General features: G+C 47.6%; 2 protein-coding genes across 6 annotated transcripts in view; one reads left to right on the forward strand and one right to left on the reverse strand.

The window, feature by feature from the left end:
• Positions 1-7511, reverse strand: part of LOC142576181 (BICD family-like cargo adapter 1) — a 183443-nt gene extending 175932 nt beyond the window's left edge. For both annotated transcript variants that reach the window (XM_075686183.1, XM_075686182.1), the window contains exon 1: positions 6604-7511. In XM_075686183.1, the coding sequence (XP_075542298.1) occupies positions 6604-6879 (276 nt within the window). In that variant the 5' untranslated portion in view covers positions 6880-7511. The remainder of the gene's footprint in view (positions 1-6603) is intronic.
• A 311-nt stretch (positions 7512-7822) lies between these two features.
• LOC142576183 (citron Rho-interacting kinase-like) overlaps positions 7823-19968 on the forward strand; it is a 158602-nt gene continuing 146456 nt past the window's right edge. For all 4 annotated transcript variants that reach the window (XM_075686188.1, XM_075686191.1, XM_075686190.1 and 1 more), the window contains exons 1-2: positions 7823-7952; positions 12219-12457. In XM_075686188.1, coding sequence (XP_075542303.1) covers positions 12232-12457 — 226 coding nt within the window. In that variant the 5' untranslated portion in view covers positions 7823-7952; positions 12219-12231. The remainder of the gene's footprint in view (positions 7953-12218; positions 12458-19968) is intronic.

A 19968-nucleotide genomic window follows, 5' to 3' on the forward strand; every position in this document is an offset into this window, starting at 1 on the left:
TGTCATACCCGGCGAAGAGAGTCGCCGCTGGGTCCCCAATTGTCCGAGGGCTTACTTCTCCCTGCGGTCTTGCCTTGCTGACTTGCAATGCGCCGTCACAATAGGCGGATGGGGGCGACGCAGTCGTGGCTTCACGGTGCATTACAGCCGTCTTGCTTCGGGACCCACTTTAGCCGCAACAGTGCCAGGCCCTCGCTTCACTTTCGGGAAGAGTCAAGCAGTGAATACCTCCACCGGCGGCACACGAAGTGGGGGCCGCCAACTTGTTTGCACGTGCTTTACCTCAGGAATGTGGTATCCGTGCTTCTGCGCTCCTTAATTAGCTGTGGTGCGATTCGATGTGGTCTGGGGAACTCGAAGTAGGCTCAGGAAACGGCCCCGTATCTAACAGCCTGCGGACCCTTACAACAACGATTTCAGACAGTCAGCGGTTGTCTACAGCGGTTGTCGAGCAGAGGGTGACGCAATATGGTTCAACACGCCTTGCACTTACTGAACTGGACTCGCTCAACGCGCCTCCTAAACTTGTTCAAGAGGCGCTGCAACCTCACTATTCGTTTCATCCACGCATGTGCAGGTCTCTTGCAGAATTACGCGTACCACCTGCACATCCCGTGGAGTATACATAGTACACAGGGCTCGTGCAGGTAAGAAGATGCCCGGGCTGCTTCTGCACGAGCCACGCATAACTGCAACACTGTTAACTGCGGGAAACTATGCAAGTTCGACCAAATGCACGGGCGAGTCGAATGAAAGTAAACGTTGAGGACAGGGGGGAAAGAAAAACCCGACGGCATCGCGCACACATCGCGAAAGCGGATTAATGGGGCACGCCCAATTGCCGGCGGATGTATATACACTCGTGCCCGTGGCGGTCACGCTGCAGCTCGCCAAAAGTGTTCCCGCAATGTATGGGCGAGAGGAAGTGGACACACACGCGGTTTTCGCGGAGCACAGCTGCACTTGTCCGTGGAAACGCGCCCCGACTTCGGGAATCACCGCCGTGGCCGAGCATGCACTGCGCTATACAGACGCTAAGGCAAGTGTACGCCAAGCAGAACCCATACACGAACAACATCCGCGCGCATTCGCGAAACGACTCGGGAGGCATCGGACACCGCGCCACAGGTGAAAGAGACTACAAATTTCCTCGACGAAGTGCAGGCACACTTCGGGTGTTTACAGTAGCGAGCATGCTGCGCTGGGCGCCACCGTCCGCGAGCTGGCCCGTTTCCCGTCGGTTTCTCGAGAATCGACGGGGGAACGGTCAGGGTGAGTTTTGTTTTTTCTACGCAATCACATCCGCTCTCACACGGCTCGGACCCGTCCTAATTTTAGTCAGCGCACAACGCGCCGGTCCCCCTTTCTGTCTTTCAGAGTCTTCCCATACCTGCGGCAAGTCAAATAAAGATCCGGCATCATTGTCCCGATCAGCCCAATTTTCTTGTGTGCGTTGCAGTGTATGAAGGCTTCTCCCGGCGATCTCCAATTACTCCCGTCTTGCGTCAGCTGACCCCGTCCTACATTGCATACGAGTTTCCTAATTTCAGCCCACCATCTTGTTCTCTACAATCCTCGACTGCCTTTACCGCGGCTTCCCCTGCAACATCCACTAATAAATTCGTAAAAGACCACCGGTTATTTTGCGCATGAACAGAACATCTTTATAACAAGCGGTATGGCTCTTCGGCCTATAAGGGGTAAGGGTTCAGGGAAACAGATCGCATACTGCGATGAATGCCGGATACGATGCACAACTGCGGACCCTCAACCTCATATATCGCACCTGCAACGCATGTATAGAGATACATGAAGAGCAGCATGTATTAGGGGCGCAATATAGAACTGGGGTAATTGGAGATCGCAGGGAGGGGCCTTCGTCCTGCAGTGGACATAAAGTAGGCTCACCTGCAGCTGAGCTGCAGCATGCGCTCCAGCTGAAACAGAGAGCAAGAAGTGACGCATACAGCACAGATACCGACAGTCGTGATGATATCGGGGATATATATATATATATATATTGGGGAATGAGCGCCATGATTAGATATAGGACGACAGTATAAACGTAGAACATTGGGAGACGATCTCCTCCATGCAGTGAACACAAATATACGGCGACGATGAAAACGGTAACAATACACTGGTCATTCCCGTCCATGTCGGCTATAGAAGTGTACGAGTGCCTGTATTATGCGTTGTCACGCGCTCTACGTCATCCTTAATGAATCCGTTAAACCTGGTCCACCTTAAAGGTCGCACGAGTGATTATATTTGCAATATCCAAGCGGCACTACATCTGCGATGTGTGGCGCAGGAGCGCGGCTAATTGAATTTAGCTCCGATGATTCATTATCATCGTCGTGACCACAACCGCCAATAGCCTGAAGTCTAAGAAAAGAAAAGAAAGGGATGTAGCGGCGGCGGCGAGGAACCGAATGCTTCTCGACTACGTTCGGCCACGTGAGCCTAATTAACTGCAGCCACACGCCGAGGAAACCCGCGGAGCGGTTTCACGATCCCCGCGTTGTGTCCCGCGTGCAATACGCCATCAGCTGGCAGCAGCCATACGTATGCATGCATCGCTCGTCGTAAGTGTACAAGGTGGGAGAGCTGTAGCGCTAAGTGGGAAAACTATTTTGCAACCGCAACCCAATCGCACTTGCGCTGTCAGCGCTTTTTTTTTCTTCCCCCCTTTCATTTGCACATTGCGACGATCGCCGATCCACTGTCTCTGGCACTAATGTAATTGGACGCAGGGGGACGGCAAAGAGAAAAAAACGCTGACGTCATAAAAAAAAAAAAAAGCAGGCACAACAGCGACGACCGTTCTGTGCGGCATGGACTATGCGGTAATCCCGTTATGTTTTGCTGCGCAACGGAAAGCGGTCAATCCTTCAATGCCGATTCGTCGCCACCTGGATAGAACGCGGCAAAACTGCGCGCCTGCGCCACAGCCGATACACAGCGAACACGCCGCGATCTGGAAACGTCCATCAAGGTTAACGATCCAACAGGGCACGTGCCGCGTTCGAAACTCTGTTTTCGTTGCCGTGGCAACCAATCACCATCTTGGCAGGAAACAAAAAGCCGGACCACGGCCGTGGCCGGACTTTGCGCGCGTTTCGCACGGCCAGCGCTACGAAGAGGGAAAGCTGACGTTGTTTTTCGATACTCTATGTATACCTTGTTTATGCCGAGGCAGCTCAGCAACTTACAAACGCTCGCCGTGTGCATGTTATGTGGTTTTGCGTGAAAAAAAAAAAAAAAAATGAGATACAGACTCGCCACGCGACACGTCGTACACACGATCGTGGGCGGCGCCGTATGAATTTCGGCCTCTTGGGCTTTTTTTAACGTGTGCCAAAAGTCCCGTACACGAGTGTATTTTGCTTTCTTCCCTGTATATGTACCACAATGCGGACGCCGAAGCAGGGCATCGAACCTGCAACCTCGACGTACGCTTGGAATTTATATCGGCGCCACAGGGGTCATCTTGACCTTAAACAATCGAAGGGCTACGTACGACGACTTCAATTTCGCCGCCGCATGCCACGCGTTCTTTTTTTTTTTTTTTAACATGTGTAATGCGCGGCTGCTCAGCAGTGGCGTCGCCGCTGGTCGCGGGGTCGATTCCTGAACGCGGCGGTATATATACGAAGCATTCCGATGGGAGCGTAATGCAAAAGCGCGCTCGTGTATAGTTTGATTCAGCTGCATATCAAACAACCGAAAGCGGTCAGATCCGGAGTCCCTACTACCGCATGCCTCGAAAAATAGTATTACGGTTTCGGCACGTAAAAAACCCACAATTTAATCCGAATTTAGTTTTTTTTCCGTAAAAAAAACGCGAAAGCAGAAAGTGTCCAAAATAATCCGGAGTCCTCCGCTACCCTCATAGGATACTGTAGCGCAGTTTAGAGGCGTTAAGTGCCACAATCGAACGTTGAAACCCGTTCAGCGACCTGGCGGAAAGGTGTCCTCGAAACGCCACGAACGACTGCACCGCAAATCGGCAGGCTACATGCAGCACTCACTGGAGCGATCGAGGACATGCAGGCGTTCGGATTCCCAGACAGGCACTGCGGATCACCGGAGATAAGCGCGATCGCGGTCACGAGCTCGTCGGTGTGACTCACTCACGGCCGAACATGTGCTGCGAGGGCGGCTCTAGCGCAATATCCTGGCTGTCAGCCGGCGTGCAAGCGCGCAAAAAGTTTCCCCCGCGCGCATTTTTACCTAGAAACTGGAACGTCATCAACCCCCTTCCCCCTTTCGCTTCGCGAGCGGTTTAGGTGAAAGCCTCAACTGCAGTTATTCCAGCTCACGTTACCGCAAAGTCAGTAACAAAATGAGCAGAACTCGCGAGACAGGTAGAAAACGAAAAAGCGAGGACTGATGAACAGTGGCGTAGCTAGGTCGTCTGGCACCCGAGGCCGATAGCTCTTCTGTCACCCCCCACTCCCTCACCCCCGGGTGGAGTCGAGGAAGGCGAGGATATCGCCAATTTTCGGGTGTCTTCAGACGTACATGACACCCCCCCCCCCCTTTTGCTACGCCACTGCTGATGAAAAACACGCCGACAAGCGCTTCTTCTTCGTTTTTTTTTTTTTTTTTTGAATGAAGTAGGCGGTCGACCATTTCAGTACATGCCCTAAAGACGTGCCATGTAGACCTCGCTCTTAAAGGGACACTAAAGGTTACTATTAAGTCAACGTGGACTGTTGAAATACCATCCCAGAAACCTCGAAACGCTTGTTTCGTGCCAAGGAGAGACTTATTTTAAGAGAAAATGCGTTCTGAAGCGTCCGCGTACCTCTAGCGCAGTTCAAATCGCCCGCCCTCCGATCGAGGAGAACTGACATCATGGTCTCATAGTGACGTTGCGCCATCGGTGAGTAGAACGGCGTCCGCAGACGGCGCTACGGCTTTTCTGCGCAAAACGCGAACGCGCGGCCAGAAACAGAGCCAAGACAGAGCCGACAGCAGAGCGAAAGCGGGAGTATGGTGGCTAGCGGAAGGAGAAACGAATTACGTCCCACGTTACGTCCCACGGCACACGGAGAGTCCGTTTTCGTTAAACTATAGGCTGCAGCGAGCTCGCAGCGTGGTCGGCGTGGTCTATGAGAAGCGACGAGCCTTTTCCCACTCGCAACAGGGCATAAAAATGTGCGAATCGACGCAAAACTCGGCCTAGAAACGTGCTTCGCCACAGCCAGGGCTCAATACGACCCAAGCTGGCACGACCCAGATGTCGTTTCCCGCACCGCCACCAGGCGCCGCTACTATACCTCACACTCCAGCGCAAGACGCCCATAAGCTGGTACTTCATTCTATGACGCTAACTTCGACGCTCGTCGCAATGGACCCTGACACCGACAGATTGACTCGCGATGGTGGGCTGAACTTCAGCGATTTGAGCACCGACGAGCGCGACCTGCTTCTGAGGGCTCGCACTGCCGGCGTCGTTGCGTACTACGACGGCGGCCTCGACACCGGCTCTCCGGAGCGGGAAAGCAACGAGGGCTTCCCACGACATCACATGGACGTGGCATTCTCGCTGCTTGTTCCAAATGAAAGTTTCGCGAGCAGAACCCTCACAGCACGACGCGATAACGAAACTACTGAAACTCCAAAGCGTGCGCGGCGCAGAGTCGAGCGAAAACGAAACCTTTCGAACACCCATATTACTGAAGGGTAACGTCAAAATGTTATTTTTTCCTAGAATCGAATAGACGTAGACAAGTAGCATTTTTTCCGGCTTATAATCGAATGAAATGATATTTTTAATACGAGTAGTTGAGTATTAGTAACACAAATTATGAGGAGACCTTTCGTCATCGGGCTAGTACCGGAATGTCGCTGGGGGGTCTCAAATCGTGTCATGCATTTACCTCAATTTCTCGGTTACTAAAGCTCTGTTCGCGATTATATTGACGCCTTAGACGTTCTAGAACATTGCTCTACCACTTTAACTTGAGTTTCTGGTAACCTTTAGTGTCCCTTTAAGTGTTACACAAGGGGTATTGATTAATTAGTCAATGCTAAGTGAAGTTATCTTAGCGCACTAAATGTGAACGGCGTGGGTCTATTGATGACTGGCCGTCTCGTCGACGTGATGCCAATGAACGGAGTGTCAGAACGTAGACGTGACATTTACGGCAGTCCATACTCGTCGTAACACTGTCCGACTTCGGTACCTGAGTGCTTCATGTGCGATTATTATAATTAACGACCAAACGCGAACATTTAAATTTTGTTGGCTGACCTCGTAGCCTATAGTCGATCACGCACATATAAAGTTGCGGCGCCTCTCAATCACTGGTCGATTTCAAGCCGATCGCGAAACTATAAACAAAACCATTGTTTATATACTTAACCCACCGCCAGGCATGTCAATATCGGTGCTTCGTAGGTATGATTTAAATGTTTATGCAGTTGTCAATAACCATTCGACACACGTCCCCGTGTTATAATTTTCGAGAGCGCGGAGAGACTCGGTCTTCGGAGTATACGCGAGTATATGCGACTGCAGACGTTCAGCAAGCACAACCAGGTACGAGTCGCGTTCCAAGCGTTTTCTCAAGCAACTCGCATGCGTCTCACCTCGAGCTTCCGCGAGTACTCCTCGGTGAGTCGTTCATTCTGGCGGCTGAGGTCCGAGTTTCGCTCGAGCAGCTCCTTGCCGATCTCGGCTGCCAGCAGAAGGTCTTTCTCCTTCTGCGCCAGCTGAGAGTAGACGTCGCCGGGCTCCGCTTCGTCATCATCGGGCGCGACGTCGCGGTCCCGGATCTCGTGCAAGTAATCCTCGAGTTCGCCAAGCATGGACGAGTGACTAGCGCCGGTCGTCGGCTGCATCCCTTCCAGCCGGCACGCACACATCACAGTACTCACCGCCACGCATCAGAGAGGGCCGCGTCGCGCACCACAACCACACGAGCAAGAAGTCGCACTCAACAACACTCGTATAACGCATCAACAACACGGGACACTCCGAGAATCCAGCGAAGTCGATCTGCGGCGGCGAAGTGTCAAGCACAGGCGATGGCAAGTAGTACGGCGACTCGTTAGGCCAGTGACACCGGCGGCGGTTCAATCGCAAGCTGCCAATGGGTATCCATCAAGACGACGAAGTGGCGCGTCGACACCACCGTATCCTACCGCAGCTGTCACAAGCTCAATCAACCCCGGCGCCGCTGAAGGAATGTCGTTGCCACCTGCTGGATAGCGCTGCTGACGGCGATGCGGTTGCCGCCGCTCTTCATGTCAAATCTAGCACGTGGGTGAAACCGTGTGTTTCCACAAGTTGAAGCGCCGGAACACAGGAGAGACACGCAAGTCACGAAGCCATGCCTCGGCTTTGGTCTCGAGCGCGCGTCTCATCGGACGTCCCGAATCTTGCCGCGCTCCGTACGCGACTGCTAGCTCGCCGTTTCGCCCGGCTTCGCTACCTGACGCCGGTGGCCGAGAGAGAGGAGGTCGACCCGCCGCCGGAAAATAACGCAAAAGTAAAAACCCGCCAAGCGCGCGCGCGCGCTGTCTCGAGTGTTCCCTCGTCTCCTCCTCTCTCACCAGGTGTGTGACTACGTCACGTTGTTATAAAAACGTCATTTTGTCGTCACGACTTTCTTGGCCAATCCTAAAGTTTCATTGACGTCCGTCCAACATCTTGAAGCGTTGTAGTAACGAGTTTAATATTTTATCCTCATTAAATAAAATTAACCCTACCATTGCTCTTACTTTTATAAATCAATAACTCAAGCGCTTGGCTTATGTACAGCCTAATCAGCGCCTCCTCTGGCCTAATCCAACCGACTGTCCAGGCAACACTGATGCTGGCGGGCGTCGGTTCTTTTTAGATTTGAGTTGTTTAAATGCCGTTGAACACAAACCTCGCGGTAACTTCGAAGAAACCGCTCACTTCAATGGATTAGCTGCCACTAGTCATCGCCGACGTAAGTTCAAGCTTATAATGCAATACTTCACTCGCGTTTCAGCCGCAGTTCGAGTCCGAAATGATTCGACACGCAATTGTTTTTGCTGTCTCAACCGTTACAATGAATGGTCGTTCGGTTTAAATCCTTCCGAAGCCGCTGCAGCGGACGCCGCGGCAATTATTCCGTTTTAAATTTATATACAGTTAGTAGCATTAAGTGTTGAACGTAAATCAGACACAACGATCCGTGACGGTAGCTGAAAGGTGGCGGCTTTGGAATCTTTCGCTTATTTCTTTTAGTTCGACTGCCATTTATAGCAAGTGAAGAGGCGGTGATGGAGGCGGCGGAGTTTAGCGGATCGAACTAGTGTGGGAGCGCGCTGACGCGCATAAAATTCTCCACCAGATAAAGAAACAGGTACCGTATTTTAACTTCACGAGGGCTTGGAGTCTGATAGAGCGTGGACACTGCAGTTATATTGCTTCGATCCTCGTTTTCAGGATATTCGGAAACCATTCGTGTTTCCTACCAGCGCTCCCTTTGATAGCTCTCACTACTCAGCGCGGGCCCAATCTGCTGTGTCATTTAAACAAGCTTTGTATGCTTCTTAAATTAAGTCTGTTCCTGCATAATCTTTGCCGTTTGACAGCAACCAGGTTTAAGAAAACACTCATTTTTTTGTGCACGATTAAAGGTGTAGGTGCGTCTTGTTTGTTCCTTTGAGAACGTTTCCTCGTCTGCGCTTTTTGTGTGTGATCTTAAGTGCGCCGTTCACCTACCTGTCTACTGGTCGCGTGAATTGTTTGTCGGGTCGAGAAAACGGGAGTGTCTTCATTTGCAACCTGACGTTCTACCACTTTTGTTGGGGTCGATCTGGGGAATGGTATGACAAAACTAGCGCGCCTCACAACAACAACAACAACAAAAAAAAGCCCTTCTTTCTGGCTTTTTCTTCCGGGTTGTTAATATCATGTATATCACGTTTTTCTTTCTTTAGAAATAATTTGGCCTAGTGAAAAGTTGCTTAATTAAAAGTCAACCTTCATATGGCTATGCTTGCGAAAATCTCATGGACCATTTTGGAAATGTCAACAAAGCCGAGTAATCGTTGTTTATTGTCTAAAACTTTTCGCATGAAGTAGAGTCTTGAAAAGTGTGCTAGCAGTCGAACCTCATTAGTTATTATCATTTTCGAGCTCTATAATCCATGTTCTTTGCAAGTTATGAGTTGGCAACAGCTAGGTCAGAGGAACCTTTCTCATAGACACTGTAACAAAGGTTAAAGAGAAAATACAAATATTTTGAGCACCAATGACAAGAGACAAGAGCTATATTGTTGATAAAAAAGATAAGTATATCAACTCTGATGATGAGAGGAATTAAGGCCAATCGAAAAATAAAGTATAAGGACAGCATCAAAATCAATGGCTCAAGAAACGCTGATGGAGCAAAGTGGACGGACAGGGCAGAGTGGAAAAAGCTTGTCAGAAACAGTGACCCTCATGTATAAGTGCGCACGGCAGACACAACTAAGCATTTTCGATGTTCTACAGAGTGTTAGTTATCTGTGAATTTAGCAGAGCGTGTTGGCTGTGAGTGGGAGAAAAATAGGAGTTGTGGCTGCTTGCTTACCACTGAGCCGCATTGCCCAGTATTTTCAGTGGTAGTCATCTGAAGCTCCTCTCCGTCCCCCGCCTCGCTTCTGATGGCATTAAAATTTGGTACCAGGTGGTCCCTTTGAAGTTCACAGAGTTCTATTTAAAGTTTTGACAACTAGTGGTAAAAAAATAACCGTTTGCAACCTCAGGTGCAAGGGACGCGTATTTAAAGAAGAAAAAAAAAAAGCTTAAAATGGCTTATTCTTACTAGAGAGAAACTGCAACACTTCTTGAATATGGTAAGAAAATATTCACAACCTGTAGACAATGCTGCCATGAACATGCAAGCCAAATATTCCACTGCACGCTGGGGAGCTCACATTTTTGCATAAAAAGGTCACTTGCTCTCGCCCGTAGATTTTGAGGCCCCATCACTTTTGCTGCTGTCAGTGACATCATAGCCAGCATGACAGTCGCTGGTGCAGCAAATCGGTAGCCAGTCCCTTCGTGCTTGCGGTTTTCGATCTTCGGAGCACTGAACTTCTGAAATCACACTTGCAGCAGGGACAGGGAACTAATAACATAGACTGTCAGACATGCCATTTCTTATTTTTTGCTTTGGCAGAGTAACAACTTCAAACACTAGAAAGTGCATTTAAAAAACCCCAGATGGTCAAAATTAATCCGGAGTACCCCCATTATGGTGTACCTCAATATCATTTGGTTCTTGCATGTGCTAGGCCATAATGAATTTTTTAATTAAACACAACAAAGGTTTCAGGGAAACTGTTTCTAGTTTGCTTTACTTTGTTTTCACCAATGTGGACTGATGCCAAGAATAATTTAGTCTTCCACTAGGTGCTCACAAATGAGAAAGCTGCAGCTGCCACGATGGGTGCTTGCAAAACAGCATCTCAGTGTCCACATTTACGAAAATTGCTGCATTATAGGCAAGCTTAATGCTTCTAGTAAACGAGGAAGTGGGGGTTGTTAATGTATCCTGCCTTCCTGTTTGCACTGCTTTGTTGCTCTTGGATGCCTTTGTCCTATGCTGGCTTTGAAGGCAGTAAGAAGAAAACGGAACTTTGATGGGGGAGAAAAAAAAATTTCAGGTGTACTTAGATTTAGGTGCATGTTAAAGAGCCCTAGGTGGTCAAATTATTCTGGAGACCTCCACTATGGTTTGCCTCATAATCAGATTGTGGTTTTGGCTTGTCAAACCCAAGAATTTGATGTTATTTTAGTGAACCCTATCACTACTGCTGAAAAGTGTAGTCATCACCAGAATTAATACCAATATTGCCGATGATATGTGCACTAGTCATAAGGCCATGTTACTGAAGGTATAGGGGAAATTTGGTAGACTTTTTTTTTCCTGCAGTATAGAAATGATCAAGAAAAAAAAACTGGCAGATCTCACACCCTGTGTTAATCGATGTTATTCGAAGCAGGGTGCGAGGAGAGCCTGCCAACTTAAACGACCATGAGAGCACCAAGACCTATATGACATGCATGTCACGACCTATAATTTATGTTCGTTATACACTCTTGCCATACTGTGCCAATTTTCGTGCATACGAAGACTTAGGGGGCTGTTTCATGGTCTACATGGTGTGCATGTCATGACATTCATGTCATGATCTATCGTTTGTTTTTCATACACTCTTTTCATACTATGCCAATTTTGGTACCTACCAGTTTAACAAAATGACCATGGGAGCATTAAGACATCGGCAACTCGGTAGATAGATAGATACTGTCAAAGTGGCAAATAATCGCCAAGAAAAGCTTCGCATTTAAAAGCAAGAAAGAAACAGTAGGCAGAGCAGTGCTATTGGTGCTGCGCCAGCTGAGAGGAAACATGTTGAAGAGGAATGGGGAAAGTAAACATGCTCTTAATATTTCTGTTATCATCAGGCTTTTTTCGAAAATTCCTAGGGGGGGTATATTCATCGCAAGGCTTTGCAATTCAGTGTGTTTTTCAGGTTTTAAGTTTTGCAGGACCCATTTAACCGACTTTTACCACGAAGACAGAATTGTCTACCTGTCAAGTGAGGGGCGTACAAGCTTTTGCACTTGCTTGCTTTTTAGAAATGGTTTTGTTATGCGAACGGGCTTTTGTGGAAAAAGCCAGCTTGGTAGCTCTAAATTGTCCATTGATCATCGCATATGTTTCGATTTTGCCCAGAAAATGGGCACTTTCATTTCTCCTGCGTGCTGTCGAAGCTTAAATTTGATTTTTCTGACAAAACTTTTTCAATGAAAAATGACCATTCCATTCCAAATGACCATGACCATTCATCCAGTAAATTAGTAGGTTTACAGGTGCCTTCTTTCTTATGTGTGGCTGCGTTTTGTTCATTTATTCTATTCTGTTATGCTGATTCCTTGCTTAGTGCTCTGTGCAGAAGCTAGTTGGGATGAAGTAATGAATGAACATGTCTGCCACGGAGGAAAAATGGCAAAATGTATTTGCCATTAGTGTTGAGTCTTCAGCAATGGCTGTGACTTGCAGCCACATGAATCTGTGTGCTGGTGAAGTGCAAAGAACTAGCAGAATGAGATTTCTAAGGAAGGAGTCCAGAAAACTTTACTGGCAGGTCACTCTCTGTGGTTAGTGCCTCTGTTTTTTTTTTTTTTTTCTGAGGTGGTCATTGTATTCATTCACTGCCTGACCTGTGTGCAGTTTGACAGACAAGATGGCGCAAGCTGGCAGCGGCAATGGAAAGAGTCCTTCCCGGGAGCCGATTGCCCTGCGCTCGACCAAGTTGAACCACCTCGTCTTGGGCCGGGCCAGCTGCTCCCTGCCGAACCGCCACCTAGCCAGCCGGGACAGTCTGCTGGATGCTTTGTTTTCCCTCTACGATGAATGCAACCGTGAGGTTTTGCGACGGGACAAGAACATCTCCCTGTTCCTGGACAAATGTGAGCCTCCAATTTTCTTCCCATTTTAATTTTTTCTGGCCCACTGAGATACTTTTCTGCAAGTCGTTAAGGTTATAACAATGCATACTACTCACAAAAGCCGCATGCTTTTATTTATTTATTTATTTATTTCATAATACAATAAGCCCAAGCAGGAGTGGATGAATATAGACAGAACCAAGGTACATGTACCACAAAATGCGCAATATTGTCAGAGTACGTTCCTTCACCAGAACTACACAATAACGACGGCAAAACAAGGTATTAGACTGACTACAATGTGTAACATAAGAATGCCAGGAATACATACTTGTAGTTTACATCAGATATATATATATACAGTGGAACCCTGGTTTTGCAACGACCCGGGTTTTACGACGGATTAGCGCAGTCCCGGCGAAGTCCCCATAGAAGCAATGCATTAAAAACCCCGGTTATACGATGCAATTTTACGCCTGACCCGCATTATACGACGATGCTCGCGAAGTACGGGACGGAATGGTGGACGAAAGAAAAGTGCCGCAGGTCTCTTTCTTCGCTCTATCTCTCCGCATGCGGAGCGCTTGACACCGCTCGACCGGTTTGCTCCGGCGCAGCTTTCTTCCCTGCCTCAACTCATCGTTCGTTTCTCTCTCCCCCAACAGCAGCCGCCCGTGATGCTCGCTGTGCTGAAATAGCGCCTTTTCTTCTCCACAATCACTGTCTCCCTCTCTTCTCAGCGACGTCGTGTTGGGGAAGTGTTTCTCTCCTTCCAGTTTCCCAGCGCACCATGCCACCCATCCGATATGTCCAGCCTGAGGAACGTAAAGGTTATTTTTTTCCCGCCTAACTGCACAAGCCGGCTGCAGTCGCTGGATGCCGGCATCATGAAGTGTGTCAAGCAAGGGTGCCGAAAGCGGTTAGTGCAGCTTCGGTTGGTGGCTATGGGGCTCAGCGAGTCGGAAGAAAAGATTACTGTGCTCGATGCCGTGCATTTTATTGCCAGTTCGTGGAATGCAGTGTCGCGAAGCACAATAGCTAACTTGTTCAAGCACTGTGGCTTTAAGTGAGAGACTGCCTCCTCTGCTGGGAACGCAACAACCTGGCCGCTCGAGGTCCATGCAGGCTTCGCTGACGGCGATTTCGAGGGTTTAAACCTCACCACGACCTTCGCCGAGTACGTGGAAGCCGACGACAAAGTTGCGATCTGCGGCAAGGTGTCGCTGGATGACGACATCAAGGAGGCTTTGCCTAATGCCGCCACAGATGCCGCGCCTGTGCCTACCACGTTTGCCGAGGTGCTCTGGCGCATAGACGGCATCCGGAACTTCATCTGTTCATGCGATGCCGCAGGGGATCTCCTTTCGGACGTTGTCCAATTCGAGTAAAAGATCTTGGTTCACGGATCAAACAAGATCCGAAACCGCCTTTTTTTAAAGTTCGCGCCGGCTGGTGGGAATCGCGGAAGTGGGCAGCAGAGTGCCGCAAAGGTTCGTTTGAATAAAGCATGATTGGTACTTGTACTGCAGCATTAATATTCTTCTCGGCGATGTCGTGTTGGGGAAGCATTTCTCTTGTTCCAGTTTTCCAGCAGCAGGTCGCCGACAAGGTAGCGCAGAGAGGCCTAGGTTTATCGCACTTGTTATAGTAGTGTCGTATAGCTGACGCATGCAGGATGCTGTTTTCATGGTCCTGCAGCATCCCCTTGTTGGGCTCCATGGCGGGTGGCTGGCAGTGCTGCCGAATTTCCGCATATATCTATGGCAAGTTCTTTTCTACCACTTCCTGATCGCCCACATAAACGAGGGCATTTATATTACTTATCACATTTATTTTTTTGGTAATTTGGGTTTGCAAGCCCTGCAGAGTATGGTAGTAGCTTACATTCAAGTTTCTCGTAAATTCATTGTGTGAAATAAGTAGTGTCTTTGTAGGCATAATTTATGTTCGGATTTTGCGACGGCGCATTTTACGACGCTTTTTCACGGTCCCGAGAAAACCGTATAATCGGGGTTCCACTGTACATACTTTGCACAAAAAAAGTTCTGAAACATTATGATCAGACCAGAAACAATTTCTCCATCATCTCCCTAATAACAGAGCACTTGGTCTATGTCTTCAACAACAGATGTTATTTCCTTTGCTACGGGGCATCTGCATCAACAGACATTTGGTGTGTTGCGACACCACGTACCCGAGCCCACGAGGGTTGGATGCTCCTGTGTCTAACTGTGCTCGGCTAAGCCGTGTCTGGGGAAAAGGGGATCCTGGGGATTGAGCCAGTGCTGGGTGTCTGGACCTTTACAGTCCCTCGGTGGCGGCAGCACATTTCTTTGGCCTCGGCTTCATGTAGACAGCACCCCCGGACTGACCCTATCGGGGGAAATCGGTAGTTGCCTTTTCTTATCCACCTCTCTAATCTTTGTCTTTCTCTTGCTTTTGATCTTTCCTGTCTTCTCTTGGCTTGTTTTTACTTCCACTTTTTCCATGCGGCAAGGGTTAACCTTGTGTGGGATAGCCGACCTTGGCTATAACAGATTTGGTTATAGTAGTGTCGTACAGCTGACACATGCAGGACGCATGTTTTCATGGTCCTGCAGCGTCCCCTTGCTGGGCTACATGACAGGTGGCTGGCAGTGCTGCCGAATTTCCGCATATGTCTATGGCAAGTTCTTTTCCACCACCTCCTAGACAAGGGCACACCGAAGAAGTATTTAGTTTCTTTGGCGGTCATAGTAAAAACTTCCCAAATTTCATGTAATACACTCGGAGAAAACCACTAAATCAGCTAGAGTGATCTCTCCTTTTCTGGTGTCGAAATCAATAACCGAAGTTCTAGGCCAAGGCTATAAAGCTTCCAAACTTGTAAGTGGAGATCTCCTTTTGGAACTCTGAGATAAAAATAGTTGATAAGGGCATTGCATGTCAGCAAATAAAACTCCGAACTTCCCTCAAGGCAGTTGTATTCCGAGCTGTGCTATTTGGTAAGCTAATCACAGTTAGTTCGATGTACGTCTCCCCTTGCTGTCAACTTTCTAAAATGGAGTTTCAAAGCTTCATCAATGAACTTCCTCCGCCATACATAGTCGTTGGTGACCTAGACGCACATAGCTCCATGTGGGGCAACTCACATTCCAATGCGCATTAGTGCGATGATAGAAAATTTGTTTTCTTCAGGTGCATGTTTATTGAACAAAAAAGAACCAACATACTACAATGTTACACATAACACATACTCGTCCATAGACTTGAGCATAGTTTTGAACTCACTGTTTCCGTACCTGGAGTGGTCTGTTCTCAAGAACCCCTATGGGAGTGACCACTTCCCAATTACATTAAGCCTAACAAAACCAGATGCATGCTCGCCGCATTTCCCTTGATGGAACCTTGAATCAGCGAACTGGGAATTGTTTCGAGAACTTGCATATTTAGTCAGGGACGACATTTCTGATATTAAGGTACACGATGCTGTGGCATACCTAACAGGTTGTATTATTGATGCTACAAGAAAATTATTAAACAAACTAACGGACTGGTAAAGAACCATCGCATCCCATGGTGGAATGACGAATGCTGGAAAGCACGAAAAAGTCAGTACAAAGCTTGGGGATTGCTTTGCAATTCTCCAACAGCTGAAAACCTTATTAATTTCGAACAGGTCAAATCACAAGGCAGGAGAACACATCGACGTGCAAAGAGAGAGAGCTGGGAGTGGTACACATCTGGGATAAATTCTTACAAAGACGAGGCAAAGGTGTTGAATAGAGTGAATAAACTAAACGGCCGGGAGACGAACCCCTTGCCCTTACTAAGTATCCAAGGAGATGGCCTGGAAGACCAGGCAGACTGTCTCGGTGAACACTTTGAATATATCTCCAGTGCATCTCATTATACACAATCATTCCTGAGGTTCAAACAAAGCACAGAGCGACAGCCCCTTTATCGGAAATGCGCCCAAAATGAAGATTACAACTGCCCATTCAGTTTAGCTGAGCTTAAAACTTCTCTTGCTTGTTGCGACAGCTCAGCGCCAGGTGGTGATCGTATCATATATGAAATGATGAAGTACTTCCACCCTGAAACACAGAAAACACTCCTTACTTTTTAATGTCCTGTGGGCTGTTGGGTATATTCCATCTTCTTGAAAAGAAGCTGTAATAATACCCATACTCAAACAAGGTGAGGACCCGTTCTTACCTAGTAGCTATAGACCTATCACTTTGACAAGCTGCCTGTACAAGCTCTTTGAAAAGATGATAAACCGGCGTCTAGTCTATCTCCTTAAGAGCAACGGACTACTATATTCTTACCAGTGTGGTTTCAGAGAAGGCAGGTCGACTGAAGACCACCTTGTCTGCATTGAGGCAGATATAAGGGATACCTTCATAGACAAATAGTTTTTTCTCTCCATATTTGTTGATTTGGAGAAAACATGTGACACTGCATGACGCTTCAGTATTATTCGAGACCTTCCCGCTATGGGTATCTGCGGCAGTATGTTGAATATCATAGAAAGTTACCTTTCTAGCCGCACCTTTCGTGTAAGGGTGGGCCATGCCTTGTCGAGGTCTTTCACCCAGGAAACTGGTGTTCCGCAAGGTGGTGTGCTAAGCTGCACACTCTTTATTGTGAAAATGAATTCTTTGCGCACGGCTATCCCACGAACAATGTTATACTCTGTATATGTAGATGATGTGCAGACTGGATGTAAATCATGCAACTTTGCTATCTGCAAATGACATGTCCAGCATGCCTTAAATAAAGTGGCAAAATGGGCTGAAGAAAACTGTTTCAGGTTGAGCTCACAGAAAAGTACATGCATTCTTTTCATGAATAAGAGAGGAACAGTACCATGCCCTGCTATTGAGCTCTCTGGTAGCAGATTACCTGTAAGTGCCGAGCACAAGTTTCTCAGCATCACATTGGACCCGAAACTCACTTTCATCCCGCATATTTAACACTTGAAGGCTAAGTGCCTCAAAACAATGAACTTATTGAAATTTCTATCAACTACGGCATGGGGCAGTGACAGGAAATGTCTTTTGAACTTGTATAGGTGTCTTGTCAGCTCACGTCATGACTACGGCGTGATAGTATATCAGTCCACTACACCAAATGCTTTAAAGATGTTGGATCCTGTTCATCATTTAGGAATCCGCCTCGTGACCAGAGCCTTCATGACAAGCCTCATACAAAGCCTTTATGCAGAAGCAAATGTATGGTCACTCCATCTTCAGAGATCATGTAACAGTTTTACGTATCTCCTGAAAACAGATTCAAACCGTGAACATCATGCTCTTATTCATGCATAAACTGTATGCATGAATGTATGCATGTATGTATGCCACACTCTTCTGTAACCGAGGTGCAGCGAGAAGGCCGTTCTCTTTGCATGTGAGGAACCTTAGTGGGGAAATAGGTGTTCCAGTGCTTGAACATTGACCTTGGCTCCAGTGAAACTGTTACTGCCCTGGCAGTGGCAGCTGATAGAGTGTGGCACATCCTTTGTAGAGGTCACTAAACATGCGCCAGAGGCACATATTAAAATGAATTTCTTAGAACTCCAGTACAAGTACTCGTGCACAGAGTTTTATACAGACGCTTCTAAGTTGCATGCCGGGGTGTCTTATGCAGCCGTTGGTCCATCCTTCTCGGAATCAGGTGTACTGCACCCCGAAAGAAGTATATTTACAGCTGAGGTCCATGCACTATTGTCGGCTGTAAAGCACATAAGGAAATCAAAACTTCAAAAAACAAGTGTATTTACAGACTCCTTAAGCATCGTAAAAGCTTTGAAATCACTCCGTAAACACAAAAACCCGGTACTTACTGAGCTCTATTCCATTCTCTGTAGAGCATGTATATCCAACCAGCATGTCATCATATGCTGGGTACCTGGCCATAGAGGCATCATGGGTAATGTACTAGCTGACCAAATGGCTACATCGCTCACAATGTTAGCTACTATTCCTGCGGCTGCTGTCTCTGTCACAGATATGAAGCCTTTCTTATGAAAGAAACTGCAAAGCCACTGGCAACGCTTGTGGGATGTGGAAACAAAGAATAAGCTTCACATAATTAAGCCACAGTTAGGTTTCTGGTTCCCGAAAATGAAAACATGACGAACTGATGTCCTACTCTGTCGACTTAGGATAGGACACACCTATGACACCCATAATTTTTTACGGACTGGAAATGAGCCTCCAACCTGTGGTAGATGTGGTGAGAGGCTGACCATCCTCCACATCCTCCTGGAGTGTCGGGAAGCTGAAGCTGAAGGAAAGAAACATTTTCCTCTTGTATGCTGCCAGCACATACCTCTCCATCTTGCAATGTTTCTTGGGGCAGAGCCATTCTTTGACACCAAAGCAGTTCTAGGATTTTTGAATGATGTCGGCTTGCATGTTTTTAACGCCATAAATTCATAGCACATCCTCTTTCCAGAGGACGCCACTGTAATAGTAATTATGTACAGTACATACCTCCCGGCCCTTGCATCTCAAGGGCTCTGTTAAGGCACTAGTGCTTTGGAAGTCCCGAACACTTCATTAAAATGACGCGTGACTTTATAGCCTACTTTTTCAGACACGCAAGCATTGTAGTTTAATTACAATATGTTTTATTTGATATCTTGCATTAGATAGTACTTGCTTTTCATCTTCCCACTGCACTTTCACCCACACATTGAATACTTATATAATTTGTAATGACTGCACTGGTAACTACACTCACTAAGAGTTGTGAGATAAACATTGCCGTAAACTTGGACACAGGGTGCCCTGTCAATTCTTGACAGGTGGCAAGCACCAACTCTGTTAAGCAGGGAGTGAGACATTGTTCAACTGTATGCAATCATTAGTCATGAGAGGTGGTTGGGTGACTATTTTACCTTTGATAGTGTGTGAGAAATTTCTAAATTTTCCCTGCATCAGATGAGTAAGGTGATCAGTGTGCTGTGATGTTATTTTGCCATCTTGCACAACAGAGGGATTACTTTGGTGTAGAAGGTGGCCTGGCCATGTTGACCTAAGGAGCCAATGTCAAGCCATTGCTTGTGAACAAACCATTCTTGCTGGGTGTTTGCACGATGGACAGATCCGATGGATTTCTTCTTTCACCACACAGCATGTCATGGAACATTTCATACCATTACGAGGTTCTGCACGCGCACAGATATTTATGTCCGACGTTGGTCGTTTTCCTTGGCTGCTACAACACCAAACGCACTCAGCAGATCAGCCAAATCTGGTAGCAGGTACCACTTGCTGGACTTGCAGTGTGGACCAGCTAGTGCATGTGAAGCTGTCACCTGGCAAGATGCTGCCAATCTGCTCTAGCACAAGAAACACCTCGGGGGAACCAGCTGCACTTTGGTTCTGTTGACAAACTGGTCTCTTTGGCCTCTTTCATGGCCACGCTTGGAACACTCAGTTTCCTGCAGTCGTGCCCCACCAAGTCTCACTTGTGGGTACCGAAATTTCTCGGAAAGCTATTCTGTCATTGTTAGAATGGAAATCTGTCAGATTTCTGTG

Source organism: Dermacentor variabilis, chromosome 3, assembly GCF_050947875.1.
Source record: "Dermacentor variabilis isolate Ectoservices chromosome 3, ASM5094787v1, whole genome shotgun sequence".
NCBI lineage: Eukaryota > Metazoa > Arthropoda > Arachnida > Ixodida > Ixodidae > Dermacentor > Dermacentor variabilis.